Here is a 22051-nt window from a genome sequence, read left to right on the forward strand (position 1 = left end):
CAGAGTGTTAGTTAAACTAATGATACTGTTCTGGGAAGACACCCAGAGGTGCTGTTTTCTGACTCAAAGCCAAGTCAATACCAGTTTCTCTGCTTCACAACTCTCACCTCCGACATCTCACATATATGCATTATATGTAACTGTGTGCATAAGCTGTCCACACACAAACAACAGAACAGTTTGTGTTGATGCAGATTCTCAGTCATCCAAGTCATCACTTTATAAGGGCTTAATGGATTTGACAAGTAACCAGAAACATGGAGGCCAAACACATATATAGTTACTGTCTGTCCACATACTTTTGTCCATATAGCGTAAATGAGTGAGAGACATTGGAGAGAAAGAGATAAACAGGAGTGAGACACAAAGAGTCTGCCGACAGTATCATGGATGATGGGTGGTCTGGCAGTTATGAGGAGCTTTAGATATCATCATGTGCACACGCACAAACACACACACACACACTGTGACCTCACTGTAATACCCTCTCTATTAATAATCACACACATTATGGAGCGAATGTAGTCACACCAACTGGACCATTATTCCAGCCCAACCAACCATGTATGACCAAACCCTCACACACACACGCACACACACAGTCTAAGCCTCTTATGGTAACCCATTTCTCTCCAGTCTGTTTGGGTGTCTGCTATTGTGCTTGCATGCTCGCATGAGTAAATGAAAAGGAGTAGAAGAACACATTAAAGGAGAGTGCGTATTGTGGCATGCAAAGTGGATTTTAACATGTGTGTGTGTGTGTGTGTGTCTGGTGCTAGTGTTTTGAACACTAGCTGCATTTTTTAGTCCACTTTCTCACACAACACATACGTTTTAATTAATGTCTGTCTGAAGCGCCTGCTTGTGTTTAATGCTTAATAGCTTGTGTTTAATGCTTAGACCTTAAAGTGAGCTTGGACCTTTATATCTGTTTGTCATACTGGGTGCTTATTGTGAGGTGTTAAAATGCTTAGCTGAGCGCCGTGTATAGATACTACTGTAGGGGCGCAGCTGCTTGTAATGCACTGCTCTTGCTACATGGCAGGTGCAGACATGGCGTAAGTCAGAGCTCCAAACTTAAAAGAATAGATTTAAAATGGTGACTAAATTAACTTTTAAGGGGGATCTCCATGGAAACGAGATTGCTAGAGCACATAATCATAGATTTCGTGACTGACAGAACCTGTAAGAGCCTCATCATACATATGCGAAAAACCCTGTGCCACTTCTTTAATTATGCTGTCTCTGACATGTTCGCAAATTAAACCTTCTCCTGCATGTGATCACCATTTTCCCATCACATCTTAGTGTCTGTCTTGATTTATCCCTGCCTTTCTGTCCCACTTTCTATTCTAATTTCTTGTTATTTTGACCTCGTGAAATAACCTCAGCGGCAAGCAAACACACACTCCCATGCACACTGTCTCTCACTGGGTTACGTCTGGAACCCCCTGCAGAGTCTGTCGCTGAATAGCACGAGTCTGCGTGACTATGAGTGTGTGTGTGTGTGTGTGTGTGTGGAGTGAACGCCTGACCAGTTTTGTTGCCGGCAGCGATTTTATTCCCGTCTCATTACTTCATGTTCATGGACATTACAAAAACACTTATGCCCTTCTTTTATCCAGTTCTTCTCCGGCCTGTACCTTCTCCAAATTCTTCCACCATGTAACAGCTACCTCCACCTTGTCTCATTCTCTGCTCTGCTCCACTTACTTCTCATCTGGTTGAGCTAGATAAGTGTGAAAGACACATGTTTAAGGTCTGGGGGACTGATGTGTATGTGTGTGTGTGTGTGTGTGTGTGTGTGTGTGTGCCTGTGTGTGTTGCTGGGTAGATCTGGTGCTTACGGTTCATTGTCCCTTGGAACCAGAGCAAGGTTCATCAGTGTTTCTCTTGTGCTCCCATGTAAACACTTTTATTTATCTTAATTGTGAGTGTACAATATAATTTGTGTGTGTTTATGTTTTATGGTAACCGACATCTACTTATTTCAAACTATCTTTCATGCCAGCAGACTTAGTCGTTGGATCAAATCCACATTTACAAGCCTCTCTAACAAACTCTTAACACACGCATAAGTACACATACAGAGGAGAGTAGATGTAATATAAACAATGAGAGACACAAACACTCCGCGGGCGGCCACACACACACAGTCTGACAGCTCCAGCTAAAATACAGCCTTACTTTTCCGTATGTATGTTTGGACTTCACCTCAGTCACTGAAGTTGAAGATGTGTGGTGCTGTGATTTTTCTAATTAGAATCCCTCTTCATATAAATTACTGCTGATGTGAAATTAGGGTAATCACCTCTCCAGTCATCACAGTAAAGTTTACTGTAAACTCAAACCCACCTTTCAGGGAAACATGACATTTGTCATGATGATGCATGATGGAAATATTTACAAATTATGCCAACATCTGCAAAACTAACCAGATATCTGGTGCCTTTTTATGAAATATCCACCAGTAGGAGCCTGTTGAGGCCCAGCAGGCTGCACTGCAGCTCCAGAGCACCCTTCTGTAAATAAGTTTGTTGTTTGTTATTAAGGAAATCATAACTCTGTTATTTCTTACATTAGGTCTACCGCAGAGCACGTTTTTATTGTTACCGGGTAAGATCTGGATCCACTTTCCTCAATGAAAGACAGACTAGGGAGGGGCGAGCGATATGATTGGTTAGAATGCCTAATAAACTGACTTGATGGGTAGTCAGACAGAGGCAGAAAGGAAGTCCCTGAAGGCATTGAGCACATGTAAACAACAGGCAAAATCGCAGGGATTGTCACGATAGCTTCCACATTACACAGCCTGCAGTTTGCGTGTGTGTGTAGGTGTTTGTGGGCGAGTGTGGGTGTTGGTACTATTACAATTTGCTTACTTAGATGCATTCAGTTTTAATTTGGGTCACAACTGGTGTCCAAAAAGTAGATACTAAGGGTTGTCGTAGTTAACCTTACAGCGTATTTATGTCTACAGAGGATAATTGGTAATCAAAACAATGTCCTCTTAAGTGACAAAATAAGAACTGAGCGTTTGTGTGTGTGTGTGTGTGTGTGTGTGTGTGTGTGTGTGTGTGTGCATGAATTGCTGTTTCCGTGCAGACATGCAAGCTGCCCTGCATTTGTGAGTAACCATCCAGCCTGCATGAGTGCATTCATATACATGTGTGTGTGTGGGTCTGGTGAGTTCTGGGTCACAATAACAGCTGGGGGGCACACTGCCTAGACAGTGAAATCCTATTGGCTGCCACATCTTGGCAGCTGTGATCATATTGGTTAGAATTTTACTACACTATCCATGGTAACAGAGCTGTAAACAATAACAAGTGTAGCATGTCCAGTTGTTTGTTTGGTTTGTTTATACTCTGCTAGGGGCATAGATGTGTGAGCCTATGGTTATGTGTGTTAGATGTGTAGTACATACACACAAATATCATTACTCCACAACGCACCCCAGTAACAGACAAGGGCTGGGGCAGAGGTCTCCTCCAAGTATTCAGTTAATAGCAAAAATGCTATATTCCATGCAAACACCACCATCAGCTGCTTTATTAAAGATACTTCTTGTTTTACTTTTAAAGCAGTTTTTTTTAAAAATGATGGCCAAAAATTGTCATAAAAATGGTTTGAATTGGAATTATGTCCCTCCAGGAAGGTGGCCTGTCTTATTTGCACATTTGATAATGATTCAAAAGCAAATAAATTCAAATTATGTGAATATATTAAAAAATAAAAAAACAGAGATCGGATAGGTGCAATTAAAAAAAGAACACAAGAACCTCTTCATTTCAAGTGTCCTTGTATTTTTCCCACAGTAAAGTCGAGGAAAAGCAAGAGAGGAAAGGCTGAACAGAACAGAATGCGTAGAGGTACCACAGGCTGATACATATTTAGATGGTTCACCATCAGGGTTTACAGTATGTCTACCACACACACACACACACACACACTCACATACACTCTAACACTGCAGGCACACACACAAAATCTAGTCACCCACGCAACCAGACGTTCACTTGCACCTTCCAGGATAACAAGATCTTGTTAGCAGTATGACAACAGCTTGAATGTTCCAAATGGCTCCGTCATTACTGCCAGAGAAAGCTGGACACACACACACACACACACACACACACACTCACAAAGTTAAATAGCGAAAACTAAACTACATCCTGTGGAGTCTATGGTATTATTCTCAGTTGTGGTTTTGATGGAAATTTGTTTTTATTAAACAGATCGCATGTTAAAAATAAAAATAACATGCAAAACATTGCAGTATATCTGCTTGTGTATGTACTTACGGTATTCTTTCTCTGTTGCTGTCATGTGTGTGTATGTGTATATAGGAGTTTTGCTGTGTTTATTGTATTTATCCATTTAAAATGCTCAGTTTCCCCACAGGGATTAATAAAGTAAATCTTAATCTTAATCTGTACCAAACCATTGTTAGGTAAATTTGCCCATCAAATTAAAATGGAAGAAATTCTATGTCTTACACTGAGTTACACTGCATTGCTAAGAAAAGTTCATGGAAAAAAAAAACTCAAGTCAAAGGTTTGAACTTTGGCTAAATAAACTAATTTCCATGACACACATTTGTTTCTCTCTTGGTGTGCATCTCACTCTTTTTATTCCCCTGGGGAGTTTGGGTGTGAACACTGACACCCTTGTTGTTTTAAAGTCCATCAGGTGGACCCTGTCATGCACAGAGGACACACACACACATACATGCATACACATGGAAGAAATCCCAAAAGGCTGCTGCCAGCAAGTGAGAAACACTGACAACCACACGTGTTGTGTTAGTAACCTCAGCCCTCTGTGTATGTGCGTGTGTGTGTGCGTGCGCATCTCAGGGGAATGGGGCTCAGGACTCAATTAAGTAGGCATGTGTGGAATGCTTTCAGGGGGAACGGGACAAGATGGCTGTGCGGCTGACACTATGCTCCTCTCTGTCTCACTTGCCCTTGATCTCAATTGGTCTCGCTTTGGCTGACCCATGGTGCCGTGAAGGGGAGCCATGTCAGGCACACACACACAAAGTGCCATGAAGGGAAGAGATGTCTTGCCTGGACAGGCTAAAGGGCTCTCAAGGGTCCTCTGCCGAGTCTCATGTCGCTGTCTCTCTGTCTCCATTGACACCAGGGAGATAAATGGGGCTTGGTCGCCTAATGAAGCATGTTGAGTCCTCTAGTAGCTTGTAATACAGTTACTAATAGCCTATTCATTGGTGCAGCCCTTATAAAATCCTATTCACTTACTGTTAAGTCCATTCGTGCGTGAGGATCATTTGAATTGATAATGTCCTTTGTGTTGAGTGCTGGATTTTTAAACTAAAGACTTTTTTCAATGTCTTCACATACATTAACAATCATCCATGTCATAACAACCTAAAAAATAAAATTAAACAAAAGTATCCGTTTACCAGTTTTGAAGATTTCATAGCGCAGCGAGAAGCCCGCCCCCTGGTGGGCGTAGTCTGACACAAACTTGATGTGGAGCGATGGTCCTGACGATATGATTGGCGCGGGGGCGATGTTGCTGCAGTGCTTCCCCAACAAGTCAGCTGACTCTGTGTTCCCGTCGTGGATCTCCACATAATCGTACCTGCAAAAGACAAGCGAGTGTTCGTTAGAGAATCCTACGATATCTCAAAATGCAAGGTTAGATGAAAATAGTAATGAAGCGTTAATGTCTTTCCTTTGAAAGAAGGAGGGGGATTTGATGTTATAATTCTTTTTTTAATTAGTTCTTTAGCTTGGCAGACATTCATTTTGGCTATATAAAAAAGGAATCAGTGAGCAGATTGTTTGCATCTACTGTAGTGTGACTTCTGCAAGCACGGGCGTGGGCGTCATTACAATCCAAATAAATACAGCAGAAGCTGCCGCAGAGGATGCTTATACTGCAGGATAATAAGAACCACCTGCATAAAACAAAACAGAAGACAGAGACTGAAAATTCTATAACTACACCCATTAACCAGGAGAGTACGTATGTATCTGCAAGTGTGAGTGTCAGACAGCAGTGAAGCGTGCACAAGGAAGCAGTGATGCCACATCCCAAAAAAAACACAGCCAACAATTTGCTCATTTCAACAACAGAAGGCAAAAAAGAATTAAGCCAATGAAGAAAATGTCGTTCACATGACGCCCGCTTTACGTTAAGTTAGGGTCAGAGGAGTGTGTGAGATGGTCAGACTGTCTGAACTCTGAATGAACTCGACACCCTTTGATGCGGGGAATGAATTAATGTGGAACAAATGAGTCTAGTTTACATCGTGCCCAGGTCTAATTCAGTAAAGTTTGCCTCAGCTCAGCTTGCCGATCCAAAAAGAATTCCCATTTTCCAGTTTTCAGACTGGATTAAGGTCGCTTCAGCGTGTCTGCGACCTCTGTAGACCTGGACAAATGTCACTTTATTTACTGTTATAGAGTCTGTGTTAAATATCCTTTCCTGTCCTTTCCTATATTAGCGTGAGCATATATGGAAGTTTACATGTCATACACACAGATAGCTATGAACAATTCCCTCTTATCTACAATGTTACATATATTTATTGCACTACAGCACACACAAAAAAAGCATCCTGAGAGTTGCACTGACTAAAAAAAATCTATTTTTATTCCTGTTTCTTTTCATGTTTTCTCAGCACAAATGTTTAGGCCTATCTGCAGACCCACAGCAGGAGTGTTGCCTCCATGTCTGGATACCAAAGACACACCTGCCTGCCTCTAAAATAGCTTCCTGGAAAGAAATTCCTTGAGCAGGAAGGAAAACATTCAGTCAGATTTACATATACCTTCAATCAGGGCTTCTCTTACAGCGAAGCAAAACTTTGGCTTCGACTATCATATCAATCACGTCTGACCACACATTAACCGCCTTAATGTAATCAAATGCTTCAACCTCAGCAGATCCCAGGGGTACGTTAGTGTTTTCCATGCAGTTAAAGATGTGTGCTTATGACTATAATTTACTTTTTAAAAATACCATTAGCAGTGGACAGAAGATCTCCCAGTGACTCGGGAGATGAAGGTATTGTGTACTGCAGGATAATAAAAATAAGGCGCATGGTGATTTGTTGCTATGGTACTGACACATTAAAGATATGATAAATATAAAAGGGGTGTTAATCTTTTCACTATTTATTAGCATGCATTCACAGTTATGAACACTATGAAGCCAAAATACACACACACACACTGGATTTGTCACTTTACAGAATAGGAGTGTATTCATTCCAAGGAGACACACCTTAACCAACTGTATGCTGTGCAGAGAAGCATGTGTATGTGTGTGTATATGTGTATTCTGACAGGTGAGCAACCTCCCAACATAATGAGGGTCACACACCTCCCACTCTCCCATCATGTTTTGTGTGAGGCTAACATCACAGTTATGACGCAAGCTGTCACTGCCCATGAGCATGTGTGTGCACATCTCTGTGTGTGTGTACTTGTCATAGTTCCTGTCATATTTTTCCCAAGAAAATGCGTCAGTATGGCGATGGTCTCCTCCTCCTCCTCCTTTTTTCTTGCAATGACAAGTTTGTTTAGCGGCTACTCATGTCCACACTTTCTTCTTCTTCTTTCAGCACAGTCTAATTATTCCTCACTTTTCAGTGCTTCTTCTTCCCCCACAAGTCATGTTGTCTTTCTCCTATTGGATTCATCCAGATCCAGATCATCCCCCCAAAAAACTGCAGTTCCACAAATAGCCACTTGAGGCAGACTTGAGTCAATCCCCATAGGCCTGCTGCATTTTTTATTAATTTATTTATTAGTTTTGCTATATGTTTGTCTCTTTTGCCCTTATTTGACAGAGATAGGAAGAATCAGGATAGAGAGGAGGATCTCATGCAGGCTGGAACTAAACCTGGCCTGCTGCTGTGAGCACTATGGCCTCAGTATATGGAGTCTCTGCTGTACCAGGTGATCTGCATAGACCACTGTGTTACCAGCTTTACAAGCAGAAATAAACACGTTTACAGATGGCCTCTGTGACAAATTGAATGCACGCTAGGCTGTGATCACCGAAGTGTCACCTGCCTCTGCTCCCATCATGCTCCACGTCTTAGCCAATTTCTGGTTTACCCAGACGTTTGACGAGCACTAAGCTTCAAAACCACTCGTCACCTACGAGTGATGTCACAAAGAGTGTAAATATCTGTGAAAAACACCCAGAAAAGGTTTCAGATCAAGCTGGTGCACTGTGGACAAACTCAGAGAGAGAACATGACACTGCATTCACTCCACCAGCTCCCCACCTTAGACAGACAGAGACAGGTGTCCCTCCATGCCTCCCTCCCTGCAGCTTTTAGTAGAAAGCAGAGTCATACACATTACTACTTCTAAAGTCAGCACGCACAAGAGACTTGCACATGCACTCACAGCCTGTGGCCGTGCACATGGATCTATAGAGGGGTTTCCAAGCGGTCTCTGTGTAGGAGGTACACAGCCTCTAACAAACTGTTTAATCCCATCATCTTTCCCCTCTTCCCCAATATACAGCCTCAAACTGCAGCCAATCAGTGATTTGCCGAGACACGCCAAAGGGAATGATAAGAACTCGAAATTTGTTTCTCCCACACTTTTATTTTATCCTGAAATTCATTTTTTTTAACAAGCGTTGAGATTTGTTGCCTTGCTTGAAGGAAAAAAAACAAATGTTGGTTCTGTATCATGGGAGGCTATAAACAAGAACAAGGATTCATGGATTGTAAGCACAGATTAAGCTGTACGACCTAAAACTGAGAGATTTATGTGCCTGTGCTTGTTTGTGTTTCGGGGGGTAGGGATGCCTGCTTGCCTGCCTGCCTGACGGGAACCAAAGAAGAGGTTTGGATACAGATGAACTTCCACCCCCCTTCTTCTTAATTGCCTTTCACACATTCTCTCTTTCTTGTCTTTAGGTTGTGGGTTGCCTTCTTACACCTGCACATTTCTTTCAAACATCAGGGGTGCCCTTAGCTGCAGACGGAGCGTCTGCTCCAGCACGCACCATAACAAGAGCTGAAACAAGGCCAGATTTAAATGTGACACGCTTTCATAATGAGAAGAAATAGAGAGCGAATCAAAGCCTATCAAAGAGTTATTATGTCATAAATTGTTAATCGGTCTATGTTTGTATGTTGTTGTATTGTGGGTAGTACTGGGAAGTCTAAGCACAAATTGAAGTGAACTAAATCAACAAACTCCAGCTAATACATTGGAATTTTAATCAGGAAAACAACTGCAGCTTAAACCTGAAACTCTTCCAGGTAATGACAAAACATGTTTTTATTTTGATAGATTTTCACAGGCACATTCTGCAGAACTGGAAGTGAAATCATTAGTGGCAAAACTTTTCAGGGGAGCTGGAAGAATATTTATGCATGCATGCGCCGTGAGTGACAAAATGCACTTCAAGCAAAGATATTTTAAGGTGCTTCACAGGGAAGCAAAACTATTGGACTGTTGGCTCTTTGTCAGGGCAAAGAACAATTTGTTAGTTCTAGCCAAGCTTTCAGGCTGTTTCCTCTTACAACACTCGTAAATCCCATGAGCCACAACAAGCTGGAGTTCAACAGATTGTTTCTGATGTTTCTTGCCTACTGAACACTTCTTCTCATGACTGTTCATCCTTAGAGGCACTCTCATGCTAATATGATACAGGAGACCGCTAGATTCTGCTGCAATTAGAAGCATCAGTTGGCTCTGGATAAAGAACCTGTAGGAGCTGAGGTCTCTCTAGAGTCTGAAACCAAAACTCAGGAAACAGTTTTAAACAATCTTTACAGTAAATGGATCGTACCAAAACACAGTACTTATTGTGGGGAGGACACTGTCCCCTGAGTCTGTGTCTCACACACAAGTACCCTGCTGATATATTCATACACATGTGTACACATAAAGCAGCCAGTCTGTCAGTTAAAGCAGTTAACAGAGAGTGAGCTGGAGTACTGACTCACTTCACTGGTATCAAGTAATAAGGCTATTACTGCAGACAGCTGGACAGTCTGTGTGTGTGTGTCATGTGTATGTGTGTCCAGCAGTAGTCTCCAGGACAACCGATCGATTCCTCATTATGGCTTTAACACACATTGATCAGGATCAGTCCTTCACTGACTGACGCACACACACACAGTTATTACAGTAACAGTCATTGATCAGGCAGACCTTCAGGGCCCAAGGGAGTGTCTGTAAATCAGAGCACCGATATTATCCCCTACCTGGGGGTGTGTGTGTGTGTGTGGAATTTCTAGCATCACCACCTTGGAGCTTATCTCCGATTCTGTTTTCCCTCTCCGTATCATCAGTTCTCTGAAGCAGTTCGGGGTAACTTAATCTAACCTTCAACTGGACTGGTGTCACTTGACTCAAGAATAATCTGCATCCCATGCTGAAAAACATGTTGTCGCCCACTACAATCAGTCACTGGAGATAGTAGGAAATGTAGAGTTGTAAGTAAAAACTCTTTCCAGGTGATCTACACAAGCATCTGCATGGTCTTTGTGCTGGTCTGCGCTTGTCTGAATGCATGACTGTGACCCCGCAGGCAGAGTCACTGTGATGTTAATGCAAACATGCAGGCAGCTGCTAAATGCCCTCAACTGGTAATTGAACAGCCACTGTCACTCCACATGCTGTTCCTCTCTCTCTCTCTCTCTCTCTCTTCTTCTTCTGTCATACAGTCTCTTCACCTTTCTTCTTTTTTTTCCTGCCAGTCTTCCCTCAGGCCAATGTCACATCACATCACACTCCCTTTGCTCTTCTCTTGCTCGTGTCCCTGGGACTTCTGCCTCCCAGTCAGGTGTGTGGCTATGATCAAAAATTGATTTAATTCTGGGCTCAGATGACACTGTTGTAGATACCTGTGTAAAATAATGTTGCAAAGAAAATAGGAGAGTAAAGATGAGAAGAGAGAAACCAGGCCTAGCATGAAGTTAAATGATTGATTGAGGCAGAGTACAAAGACAAGGTCTAAATCATTAGTGAAACCATTATCGTTGACTGCGGCTTCTCTGTCATATAAATCACTTCTTAACTCAGTGCTTTACTCCACGCTTATTGTGCACACCACACAGCCATGAAAAGGCCTACGTGACTGTCTGCCTGTTATGCTTACATGGTATATGATATCCACCTTCTACTTTTATGCACACCTTATATGGTGCGAGTGTGCGGCCCTTCATTTTGTTATTACAGATAGCATCTGCCTCGGGTGTGGTCCGAGTTAAGGGAGGAGAGAAGACTGTGGAGAGGGAGGAAGACAGACAGGAGAGGTTTCATTGATGGATAAAAGAGGATAAAGACAAACTACCAAGTTTGTTAGGATGAGAAATAGATGTGTTCCAAAGACAGAGGAAAAAAACGGGGAGAGGAAGATTGGAAGTTGAGTGAGAAATTTTGGCATGGTGTCTACATTTTTTGACATGCTGAATAATGATTTGGCGCTGGCACATAGCAGAAGGAAGAGGGTGAACAGAGGAAGGGAAGGGAGAAATCAGATTGAACAAGATGAGGCCAAAAGCAGAGGAGGAGAGGTGATGAAGAAAGAGGCAGGAGGGAATAGGGAGGTGGGGCTGACAAAGTTGCAAGAGCAGATGAAAGATGATAGATAGGGTCCATCGGACAGCAGTGAGGTGGAGAGGGAGGGGGGAGATGAATTGAGGGGCAAGAACACAGGGAGAAAGAGCCATGAGGGAAGAGGAGAGGAGAGGGAGAAGGAGAGGAGGTAGCTGTCAGGATGATTTGAGCCTGCCCTCCACGGACCCTGACTCTGCACTTTTCCCTAAGCGGCTGTGTGTGTGTGTGTGTTCTTTCCAAACACTCCAAATAGAGATCTTGCTTTCAGAGACAGAGCTGTGCAGTGAGCTAAGAGGAAAATGTGAAGTGGACAACCAACTGCTGCCTCGAAAGGCTATACATACACTGTCTTCATACTGTCTTCAAGAACATTTTTTGTAGCTCTGCTTTGACCTGAACCACAAAAACAAGACAGGGTGAATTTTTAAGCCAAATAACAAGACCAAGACTAACATCTAAAAAAACAAACTCAACTAACAACCTACTGTTGTCTACTTTATCAAAGTAAATGTGTGTATTTGCTTTCAAAGGATGAGATCATTCTTTTAAATGAATTTCATGGTGGAACTGCACGCCCTCCTGTAAAGCTGCAGGACATGAGCTTACTAGTCCAGGAAGTCACATTCTTTACGCCCTACGCCCTAAGTTGACCCTTCTCCTGCCTTGAGTTTCAAATCTCATAGGTGGCATTTATTTCTTATTTATGACAAACGTTTTTTTTATTTTGAAACTTTTCTTTGAAGCTTTTAAGTTTATGCCATGCCAGGTTTTTATGTGATAAACAACATTTAATGATGTTATCTCCCATCTTCCACCACACTACATCTGATTTTTTTACTAGTACTAAGTATTTTTCCACTTTTAATACAGCAGAAACGTCTTACACACTGTGACAGCTTAATTAATAATGTCAAAACAATGAGAGGCTGTGTACCAGTCCGCTGTGTGGGTCAGACATACTGAGCCTTTTTTCCATGAAACACCGCACACAGGCCCCACAGATGAGCAGTAGATTTATGACTGAAACCTGTCACATATGATTAACTGATGTGCTACCATGGGGACTGTCATGTGATGGGAAAGAGGAAGTCATGGTGAGTCATGATTGGTCACGGATGTATTTTTCTGAGGCACAGGCTACTTTTATCCATCTTGTTCACCTCTCTTCTTCAATGTTACTGTATAAGAATCTTAATGAAAACATCTTTTTTTTTTAATTTTGTGTCTGACTGCTGCTCCATCGATTGACTGCAGAGCCGGCGGACCACTTGACGAAATGTGATGCGCTATAGATTACAGATTCCCATCTTAACTTGTAATCAGGGCCATAATGGATTAGACTGCTCCATCATAGTGACATAATAAAACAATGCTTTTGTGACCAGGGCATGCAGATTTACAACAGTGTAATTTGTATATATGAGATAGATGTCACTGTAGTGTGTGTGTTGATCTGGAGGAGACATATGCCTGCTAATAATGTATTCTTTGTCAGCGAACATGGATGTGTCCTTCGTCCAAACGAGATGAGTGTGTGTAGTCCACTGGAGATTAACAGCACTTGTCTGTTTCACACAGCTGTAATCCAGAAGCATGATCTTATTTAAACAAAAAAAACACAACAACAACAAAAAAAGACATTAGACCGAGGCACTGATGTGTGTGTGTGTGTGTGTGTGTGGTGCTTGTTCCAGACTTGGTGAGCGCATTTACACACCATCAGCCTCCTACTTCACACATACACACAGACATAGCTCTGGGTGCCTGCAGACCTAAATAGCATTACACTGTAGGGCACTTGTAAAGAAGCTCCATCAACGATGCAAATATCTGACTCTGACAGGCATCCTCTGATACTTGTTTAGTAAAAGACAAGGTACAGACACACACCATTAGACAAAACGTGTGTACCATACACATATAAAGTATACTGTAAGCGTGCACCAGGATAAATAAATCAGAAGCTGTTGTTTCTTTTAGTTCAACTAGAGCTCCTCCTCCTGGGAAACTGCTGGACTGTAAATGGATGAAGGAAAATCAAAGAGGAAGAAGGGGATAGGAGAAAAACCTAAGCAGAAAAAAGGGAGAGGGAGCGTCTAATGTATCAAACTGAATAGAGTAAAAGTGAAAAAATGACGAGGACAGGGAGACAGACAGAGAATGTGTTTCTCATTTCCACTGCACAGCGCGGAAGAAAAGGCAAAACAGAGCAAAGCGCAGGAGGGCCTTTTTCAACCTTTCAGCCTTTCAACAAACAGGCAGACGGTGAAATATTGATGCTGCAATTCCGACAAAGAAATGTCTGAATGATTTCGGTACATCTGAGTGGGGGGGAAATTCACCTATCTATAATTGATATGGCTGAAATGTTAATAACTGGATGGGAAAAGCAGCAGAACAGAGACGTAACAAGAGAGAGGCGGAAAAGTGTAAGTGAGTGTGTGTCTCCGATTGAAATCTCATGAAGGTCTAAAGCTGCCTCATCCATGATGCTGCAGTCAGAGATAAGAACCCGCCATATGTTTCTTACTTGTAGCTTTACATATGGCTTTTACAACTACGCATTTACATTTAATTCTGCCCAGCCTTGCAACAGATTTCACCACAGCTAAGATTAAAATGTGTCCAAAGGTCTTCCTGACCACTCATCACCAGCATTTTTCTATTACGTCTTAGCATGTCCATGCTGTTATCTCTCCTCCTCGCTGTGTATTTATTCCATGCTGCTGCCTTTCTATCAGCCTTACCAAAGCCAGGCAGCCACAAACAATGATGGACACCAAATCCTCTAATCTGTGTTAATTCTTTCCAAAGTGTGAAAACCATGCTGGAACAGTAAAATGTGTTGTAATTAGTCCTTGATAATTAGAGACAGGGGACCAAGCGAGGTCCCACAGTGATTATTATGTGATAGCTAAAGCCAGACAAACAGGAGGAGAGTGGGCTGAGGTTCACCATATACACCTCTCACAGAGACTGGCTGGTGGAGACAGAATCTAACTTTTTATGCAACTTTAAAACCCACAAGCCACCCCTATGCCGTCCACTTAGCTCGCCCCCAATTACCTGCAGTCCAGTTTCTCTATTTCAAAGTGCGGGTTGAAGTTGAGGATGATGCGTTGTGAAGGCTCGGGGGCGGTGATGATCCAGCGACAGTTCTGGTGAGGTGGGTACTCCAGCGGGTAGCCGGGGGTGGTGATGTAGCCGGCGTCGCTGGCGTCCAAGTGACCGCCGCATGGCTCAGATGCTGAATGGGAAGAGAGAGAGAGGAAAAGTTAAGAAAAATCAGGAAGATGCAATAAATAACTCTTCATGTTCTGTATGCTAAATTTCATGCATAGGTTAATACATCAGAATAAGGTCACTGATTTGTGTTTCCAAATGTGAAGAGGAGGGCTAAGGCTGAATAAGGAAAGGTGAAGTAAATAATTATATAGGTGGACAATGCATATTTTATATGAAAGGATGACAAATAAACACAATCAGATACACTTCCAATAACAGTATAACTATAATAACTTCCTTTGAAGCAGCAGATAAGGGCCTGAGTATGACCAGGGTCAATGCTGTCTGCTTATCAGCCCCTCACCAGAAGAATGTGTGAACCCATTCAAATGAATTTAAACCCTATTTGTTCATCCTCTGTGATTTCACACTGTAAACAGGGCACATCTAATGCAGATAAGAGATGTGTTTGCAGACACAGGATGTGAGAGACAAAAAACATAAGCGTATCTCTATGTGAGCCGTGCCAAGGGTCAACGCAGCATCAAGATGCACAAAGACTTCATTCTGACTAAGGAAGACTCACACACACACACTCATACACGCAACCTTCCAGATGCCAGTTACTGTCGCAGAGCGGATCCACTTGTCAGCATGTCATAAGTCTGCGTCGTGTCACCAACAATGCCACTCATTCACTGCCTGCAGATGTACCCTGACATACAAAGGGTAAGTCATACATATCTGTGACACCCAGCGGCATAACACACACACACGCACACACACACACACACACTAATCGCACTGTATGCCAACTATTGTGAAAAAAATGCTGGCTACAGTATTTGATGGACTGTTCAGGATATCTATGAGCTGAACTTCTTCATTGTGTCTGCAAGTTAAACCATCATGGTGGATGTACAATGAATGTAGCCATTGTGACTACTACACAACCAATATGTAAGCAGAGTTACACTCATGATTGTTAAATTTCTCACTTAACAAAATCAAAAATATATGAGTAGTAATGTAAAGTCTTTCCGCAATAATAAATATATAGAGAGAACAACACACAAAATGTGGTCATACAGTATCTCCAACACAGCAGATGGATTTTCAACAAACATTTTGAGGAAAAATAAAAAATATGGCCACAACAGACCAGGTTATTCTAATAAAAAAACAGCATTTGTGAGCGCCGGCTGTGTGATGTTTGTCCAGAAGGCAGACCTTTAAAATAATTTTCCTGTTTACTCACAAACAGGCTTCTTTCAATCATGTCAAAATATGCACCAAGATGGTGGGGTTGGGTAAACTTGTTGCTCCGTGCCACCGTCTAGCCCCGCTGTGTAATGACGTTTTATTTATTGCCACTGTGCTGAGAGCGGTGACATAGCCAAGTCAAACTACTCAGCAGAATACAACATGTTTTAATGCTATTAATAGACTGGCTACTGTAAACCTACTCTTGAGAGAGAGAGTCACACATGCAAACATTAACACACACAAGCACGGCATAAACACTTTATCTCTGAAATGAATTCAACCAGAAGGTCAAGCAAAAACACCCACCTTGGAAAATGTTAAGTTTTTTTGCCTTGACTGCAAAAATGAATGTCAGCACAGGGAGATATAAGTGTAGGTCAGGTTTTAGCATTGAGCGCACAAATGTGATTGACACTTTGGCATCTATATCTAGTGTCTGCCTCACTCTGCCTGCAAACAATTAGCGTTCACCGCTCTGCATCGCTCTGCCTGTTGTCTTGCCTCACGCTGGTCCCTCATGCTGGGACCAAAACTAGTCCTGTCGATCTCCTCCTATCTGTTTCCAGTCTCCCTGGTGACATACAGTAATACAGGAGTAGAGTTACAAGAGCTATGTAACCCACCCAGATGCATTTCATCTCAGCACCACCTGGATTAGTGTTTAACCACTCTGGAATCTCACAGCAGCATCAGCCAAACACCACTTTTAGCACAGCGCTTAGCTAACCGTACCTAAAGAAAACTCTAACAGAGGTGATGCAAGAGGTGTCAAAGCAAGGACTGATAGAGAAATGTGACTGAATAATTGACTTATAAAACCTCTTAAAATGTAATTCTGTGAATAGACTCTGGTTGGACTTATTCTTCCTTTGCTTCAACCAACTTACAGTATAAACCAGGTACTGTATAGACACATCAGCACATGTAAAACAAAGCACACAGTAAAATCTGCATTAGATTTTTTATTTCTTCTTCTCTTGGCTCCTTCTAACAACCCTCTCACCTCTGGCATAGAGCCGATAAACCTCCAAGTGTCTGATGAATAAGGCTGTTGTGATAGCAAGACAGGCGCTGTGTGCGCATGAAGTATTGTGTCTTCTCCACTTCAAGAGTCTATTAATCTACACAAAGCCATTCAACAATTATCGCATCCAAAACAGGGCAGGAGGTGACACACAAAGCGAGGCGAGAGCGGCACCACATCCTCCCGCCTGAGATGCCATTTAAAGAGAATGTGACGCTTAAAAAGTCCCTGAAATGACACGGTGAGTATACGACTACCTTCACTGTCTTAACACAGGATCTGAATACAGCTTCTAAAAATACATCTACACCAACGCTAATTTGTATTCCACACTACAGCATTCAGACCTGCCTGCTGTGAAGGAAGTGCAGCCTGACAGTGGAGATGCTGAGTGGGGGAAAAAAGCCTGAGTTCACATCAAGAATGATCAAACAGGTAAACGGCGGAATCATCCTTTAAATGCACTAGGCCAAACCTGGGAGAATTCAGTGCAACACCATACTGTACTCCAAACCGCTGTGGTCTGTACCACAAAGAATGTACCACATAATAGCATCACCATATCCCTTGTCTCAGAGTGTCCGTCCTTCACGCAAACCTCTTGACCCCTATTTCACACAAGGCCAGCCGAACCACATCAGCATGTGAGATCTTCAGGGAGCGCCTGTATTTAGACCGCATATTTACAACAAATGTGCAAACACAAACCACTGAACATCACTTATCCCCCTTCTGGTTTAAACATCACTGGATTTAGACCACACACACACACACACACAAACGATAAGCAGCGTTAAATGGTGCTAAGCAGTCAAGAAGGGATCTAAGACAGGACCCTGCATTATTTATGGCTCTTCAGCATGTTTAGTATTGCATCCTGATAACACCTATTCAGCAACTTTTCCCCACAGAATACACACACACAGACGTGCCTATGCAGAAATGTGTTACACAATTCCAAATATGAAGGCTGCTTTTGCACAATTGAACCAGATCCTTGTTTGTTGGCCCCAAATGCAAATCTTCTGACCTTGTTTCTAAGTTCTCTTACAGATCCGTTTTCCCTCTGAGTCTTAAACAGACATTTTTCCAGCCTGTAGCAACTGATTTGCAAGTCTGCAAGTACTCTGCTAATGTGTTGAAGTCTGCATTTAGTCCCCATAATGAAAGCATTAGCGGTTTGGTATGTGTTTATGTATGAAAGTGAGAAAATGTGTTCACCCAGCTAACCAGAAAAGAAGATAACAAGTTATTATCCACCGAGCACAAGTGAGTCACTCGTTCTCATTATTGTGACCTTGTAAAAAAAAAGTTCTCTAAATGTAATAATCAATATATTCTAACCACTTGCACCAAAGCCTGGGGGGAAATGCTAATTCCCCCATTGATTTGTATGCATTTCGTTTTGCTGTTTATAATGCATTCTCAGTGCGCTGGCTTGGTTCCAGTGTCAGGAAGTGTTCACAAAAGGTTTCAGGCATCATTCCCTTAAACGGTAGAAGTACAGATCCACGTGTAGTTTATTAAAAAAAAAACCTTTGTGTCACTCTGAGAATATGTGAAACACTGACAATAACAAACTGAAATGTATTGTTTGGATGAAAACCAAAGAGCTTTTAGTCACTGAAACCTGGGAAACTTCAGAAATGGACAGAAAGAGAGGGAGAGAGAGAGAGAGAGGGAGAGGGAGGGAAAAAGGCAGAGCAGGAGGAAAAGTAAGAAAGGGAGATTAATGCCAGAACATCTGTCTCTCATCATCTGAAAGGAGAAAGTCAGCAGCACAAAAAAGCTCACTGGACAGAAAATGCAACCGACGCACACACAGAGGCGCAGGCACACACACAAACAGGTGGGGCTGTGTTCTCCAGGTGCCCTGCATTAAAAACACAGTGGAAAACTACAGAGTGTGTTTGTATCTGTGTGAAACAGAAAGAGAGGGGTGGCAGAAGACCACAAACCAATGGAAAAATGGAAAGAAAAGACAAAAGAGAGAACAAGAACTGACGTTACAACAAGCCTCTCAGCTCAAGACACCACCTGATCTTATGGGCTTTAGGAAGCGGGGAGAGAGAGAGAGAGAATATAAGGCAAGACAAAAGAAGATACAGAGAAAGATTAAAGATCAATAGCAAGAGGCAGAAATGGCTGTGTGAAACGCTGACGGGTGGTGTGGGAACGGATGTGGAAGTGGGGATGTGACATCATTTGTCAGTGCCTTCTGAAACAATTGCAGACTGTTTAAAAAGTAAAGACATCAGCTACAATAAAAGTCATCTTGGGACACTGGCTGAATTCTCCTCACAGAAGGAGGAATATTAGCAAACAAAACGGAAAACGAAACAGTGATCTGTGACTAGTAATGATGCTGGAAACAAAAATAATAGTCCCGCAGGGAAGAAACTCTTCATGCAGAGAGTCCTGGGTGTGTTTAGATCCTCCTTCCACCTTCAAATATGAACTTTTGTCCTTTATTGGATCATTACAGCTGAGCTTTCTCTCATCAACATGCAACACTGCATGTATTTGAAAAGGAGGCCCACTGCTTCTGCCAATAAATGCTACAGATACCACAGAAAGTTTAAAATTTAAATTTAAAAGCATGTGTTTGCATTCTTGCTCCATCTGTCATATGGTCAAAGGTTAATTATGTAACAAATTAGTGTTAATCAGAGTTCCTTAAACCTGATTTATAGTGAACCACTAATGCATTACGTCAGCCGGTCTGTCCTAAAAGCGTGTGAATGGATGTCCAGAGAACACTGATTGACAGGAGTGAAAGAGAATCAGCATAAAGTGAAACAAATACAAACAACGCACGTCTGAAAACAGTAAAGAGATTCTCCCCGGCGTGGAGAAAAGAAGGTGAGGGAGGTTTCTTAATCGGGGTGAGGGAAAACACTGACACTGGGAGGCGTGGAGAAAGAGACAGAGCTTGCTATTAAAGAGGAGCTGAAGTGCCCGTGAAAAGGGGGGAAAAACAACAGGATGATTCAGCGTGAAGGGAAAAGAGAAAGAGGAAAACAACCTGTGGCCTCGCGCTGCACACACCGCTCTGAAGGGACTCAGCGAGGACACTGAGGGCTTAACTGGCACACAGACAAACATTCGAAGGTTTCAAAGGAAGGACGGGCAAATATCCTCATTGGAAGGATTTTCATGATCTGGCCTGTTCCCTCTGAGGACATTTGTTCCTTAGTGTACAAACACACAAGAACACACACACATGCTGATCTCCCCATTCTCTCTAATTACTCCAGTCATTACCAATAGCCAATGAAGACCCTAGAATACTAACAGTTTACTAATGACATGATAACTGTAATTAGAACATCCTGCTGGAGCCACTAATTGTCCTTTCCTTTTTACAGACGAGAGACAGAAAGAGAGAGACAGTGCTAAAGGTTAATTGACCTAATGTTTGTTCGTTCATTGCAAACTAGGTTGTTGATGTCAGAAGAACAACCTCCCTGTTATTACACCATGATAATATAGAAAGAACCGTCTTTGTTTGTTGCCTGTGCATGGCTTTTTGGAGCACTAATTGACTTATATTGTATTGAAATACAGAAAGAAATAAAAGCCGAGCAGATGAATAAGGATGATGCTAAATCCTTGAAACCTGGAAGAGAACACCTGCTACCTGCACGATGATTAAATTGTTTTGAGGTAAGCGTCACCTGCCGCAGATCAGCAGGTTCTATTCTAAGCTTGAGAGTGAAAGCCAAATGAGTTCACTTTTCACTTCATCGTTATCCAAACAAAAAGCCTCCAGTCAGGTTAAAATGAAGGCTAAAAGTAACTGGTATCATTAAGATCATATAGAAAATTGAATCTTCCATGTTAAGCACATCATAATCAGAGTCTAACATTAATGAATCAATGTACCTTGGCAGAGCAGAGGAATAAATCTGTGTTGGTTTACTGCAGGTGGCTCCACTCAACTACTGCTTCACACTCTGCTGCGTTCCCTCTTATTTCGCTAATGCCCTGTAATACTCCCTGCCTCTCACTTTCCCTCTCTGTTTCCCACTCTTTGCTCCATCCACCTCTCCAGTTACTCCTCTTTTTTTTATTGCCTTATTGTGGAAGTGCGAGAAAGGGAGGAAAGTTCAGCCTCGGTGTCAGCAAAGCATCATAAATAGTCTTTATACTATAGTATCCTCCCCACAGCATCAGTAAATTATTCACAATGCTGTTGTAATAAAGAACGACTCAACTGGGGCTAAAAATAATCTGAGAAAATAACATGAAGTGATGGGAAATACACAGACAAACACCAAGGAACTGATTTCAGAGTCACTAATTGGCCTTTCTTTTTATAGCTGTGTGGGATATATCATGCTGCTATAATGTCGATCATTCATTCACTCAGCTGATGCTTCTTCTTCTTCTTCTTTTATGTTATTTGACTTTCCCACAATGCACAGCTGCATTACAGCCTTTCTGAAGTAGGCTTAATTATCCGTGAAATCGCATTGGAAAGAACAAACACAGTTAAATACATATTTATAGAATATAATATCTGTAATATTGCGAGCTAAAAACACTGATCTGTTCTAATGTGTAATAATTACACAGAATGACAGTGTCTGTGGCTCAGAGTCTGTTCATTATGTTCTGAGCTTGTGAAAATGGGGGGGTATAACCCCATTATGTGGACAAATGACACGGATGATTTGTTTTATTGATGGCCAACTGACGCTTACAAAGCACTATGACCCACACTCATGTAACATTTAATTATTACAAGGCGACCCCACGGGGCATCACAGTACCCGGTTCTGTTACATGTGGAGATAGAGCTTGGAAATAACAAATAGACTGAGGGAAAGCCAGTAATTAAGGATAGCATAAAGAAAGTACTACTACTACATCCATTTATGTTTCAGACTTCACACCAGGCTGGTTGGAGCCATCAAAAACAATCCCAGTCTTTCTAATGCATACCTGTGGGCAAATCAGC

At 42.1% G+C, this 22051-nt stretch overlaps 1 protein-coding gene across 3 annotated transcripts in view; it reads right to left on the bottom strand.

The window, feature by feature from the left end:
* The window catches only part of LOC114425995 (neuropilin-2-like), a 73497-nt gene that overhangs the window by 48322 nt on the left and 3124 nt on the right, over positions 1-22051 (bottom strand). For all 3 annotated transcript variants that reach the window (XM_028393059.1, XM_028393057.1, XM_028393058.1), the window contains exons 2-3: positions 14640-14820; positions 5429-5610 (exon numbers count right to left, since the gene is read on the bottom strand). In XM_028393059.1, the coding sequence (XP_028248860.1) occupies positions 5429-5610; positions 14640-14820 (363 nt within the window). The remainder of the gene's footprint in view (positions 1-5428; positions 5611-14639; positions 14821-22051) is intronic.

Source organism: Parambassis ranga, chromosome 21 (genome assembly GCF_900634625.1).
Source record: "Parambassis ranga chromosome 21, fParRan2.1, whole genome shotgun sequence".
Taxonomy (NCBI): Eukaryota; Metazoa; Chordata; class Actinopteri; family Ambassidae; genus Parambassis; species Parambassis ranga.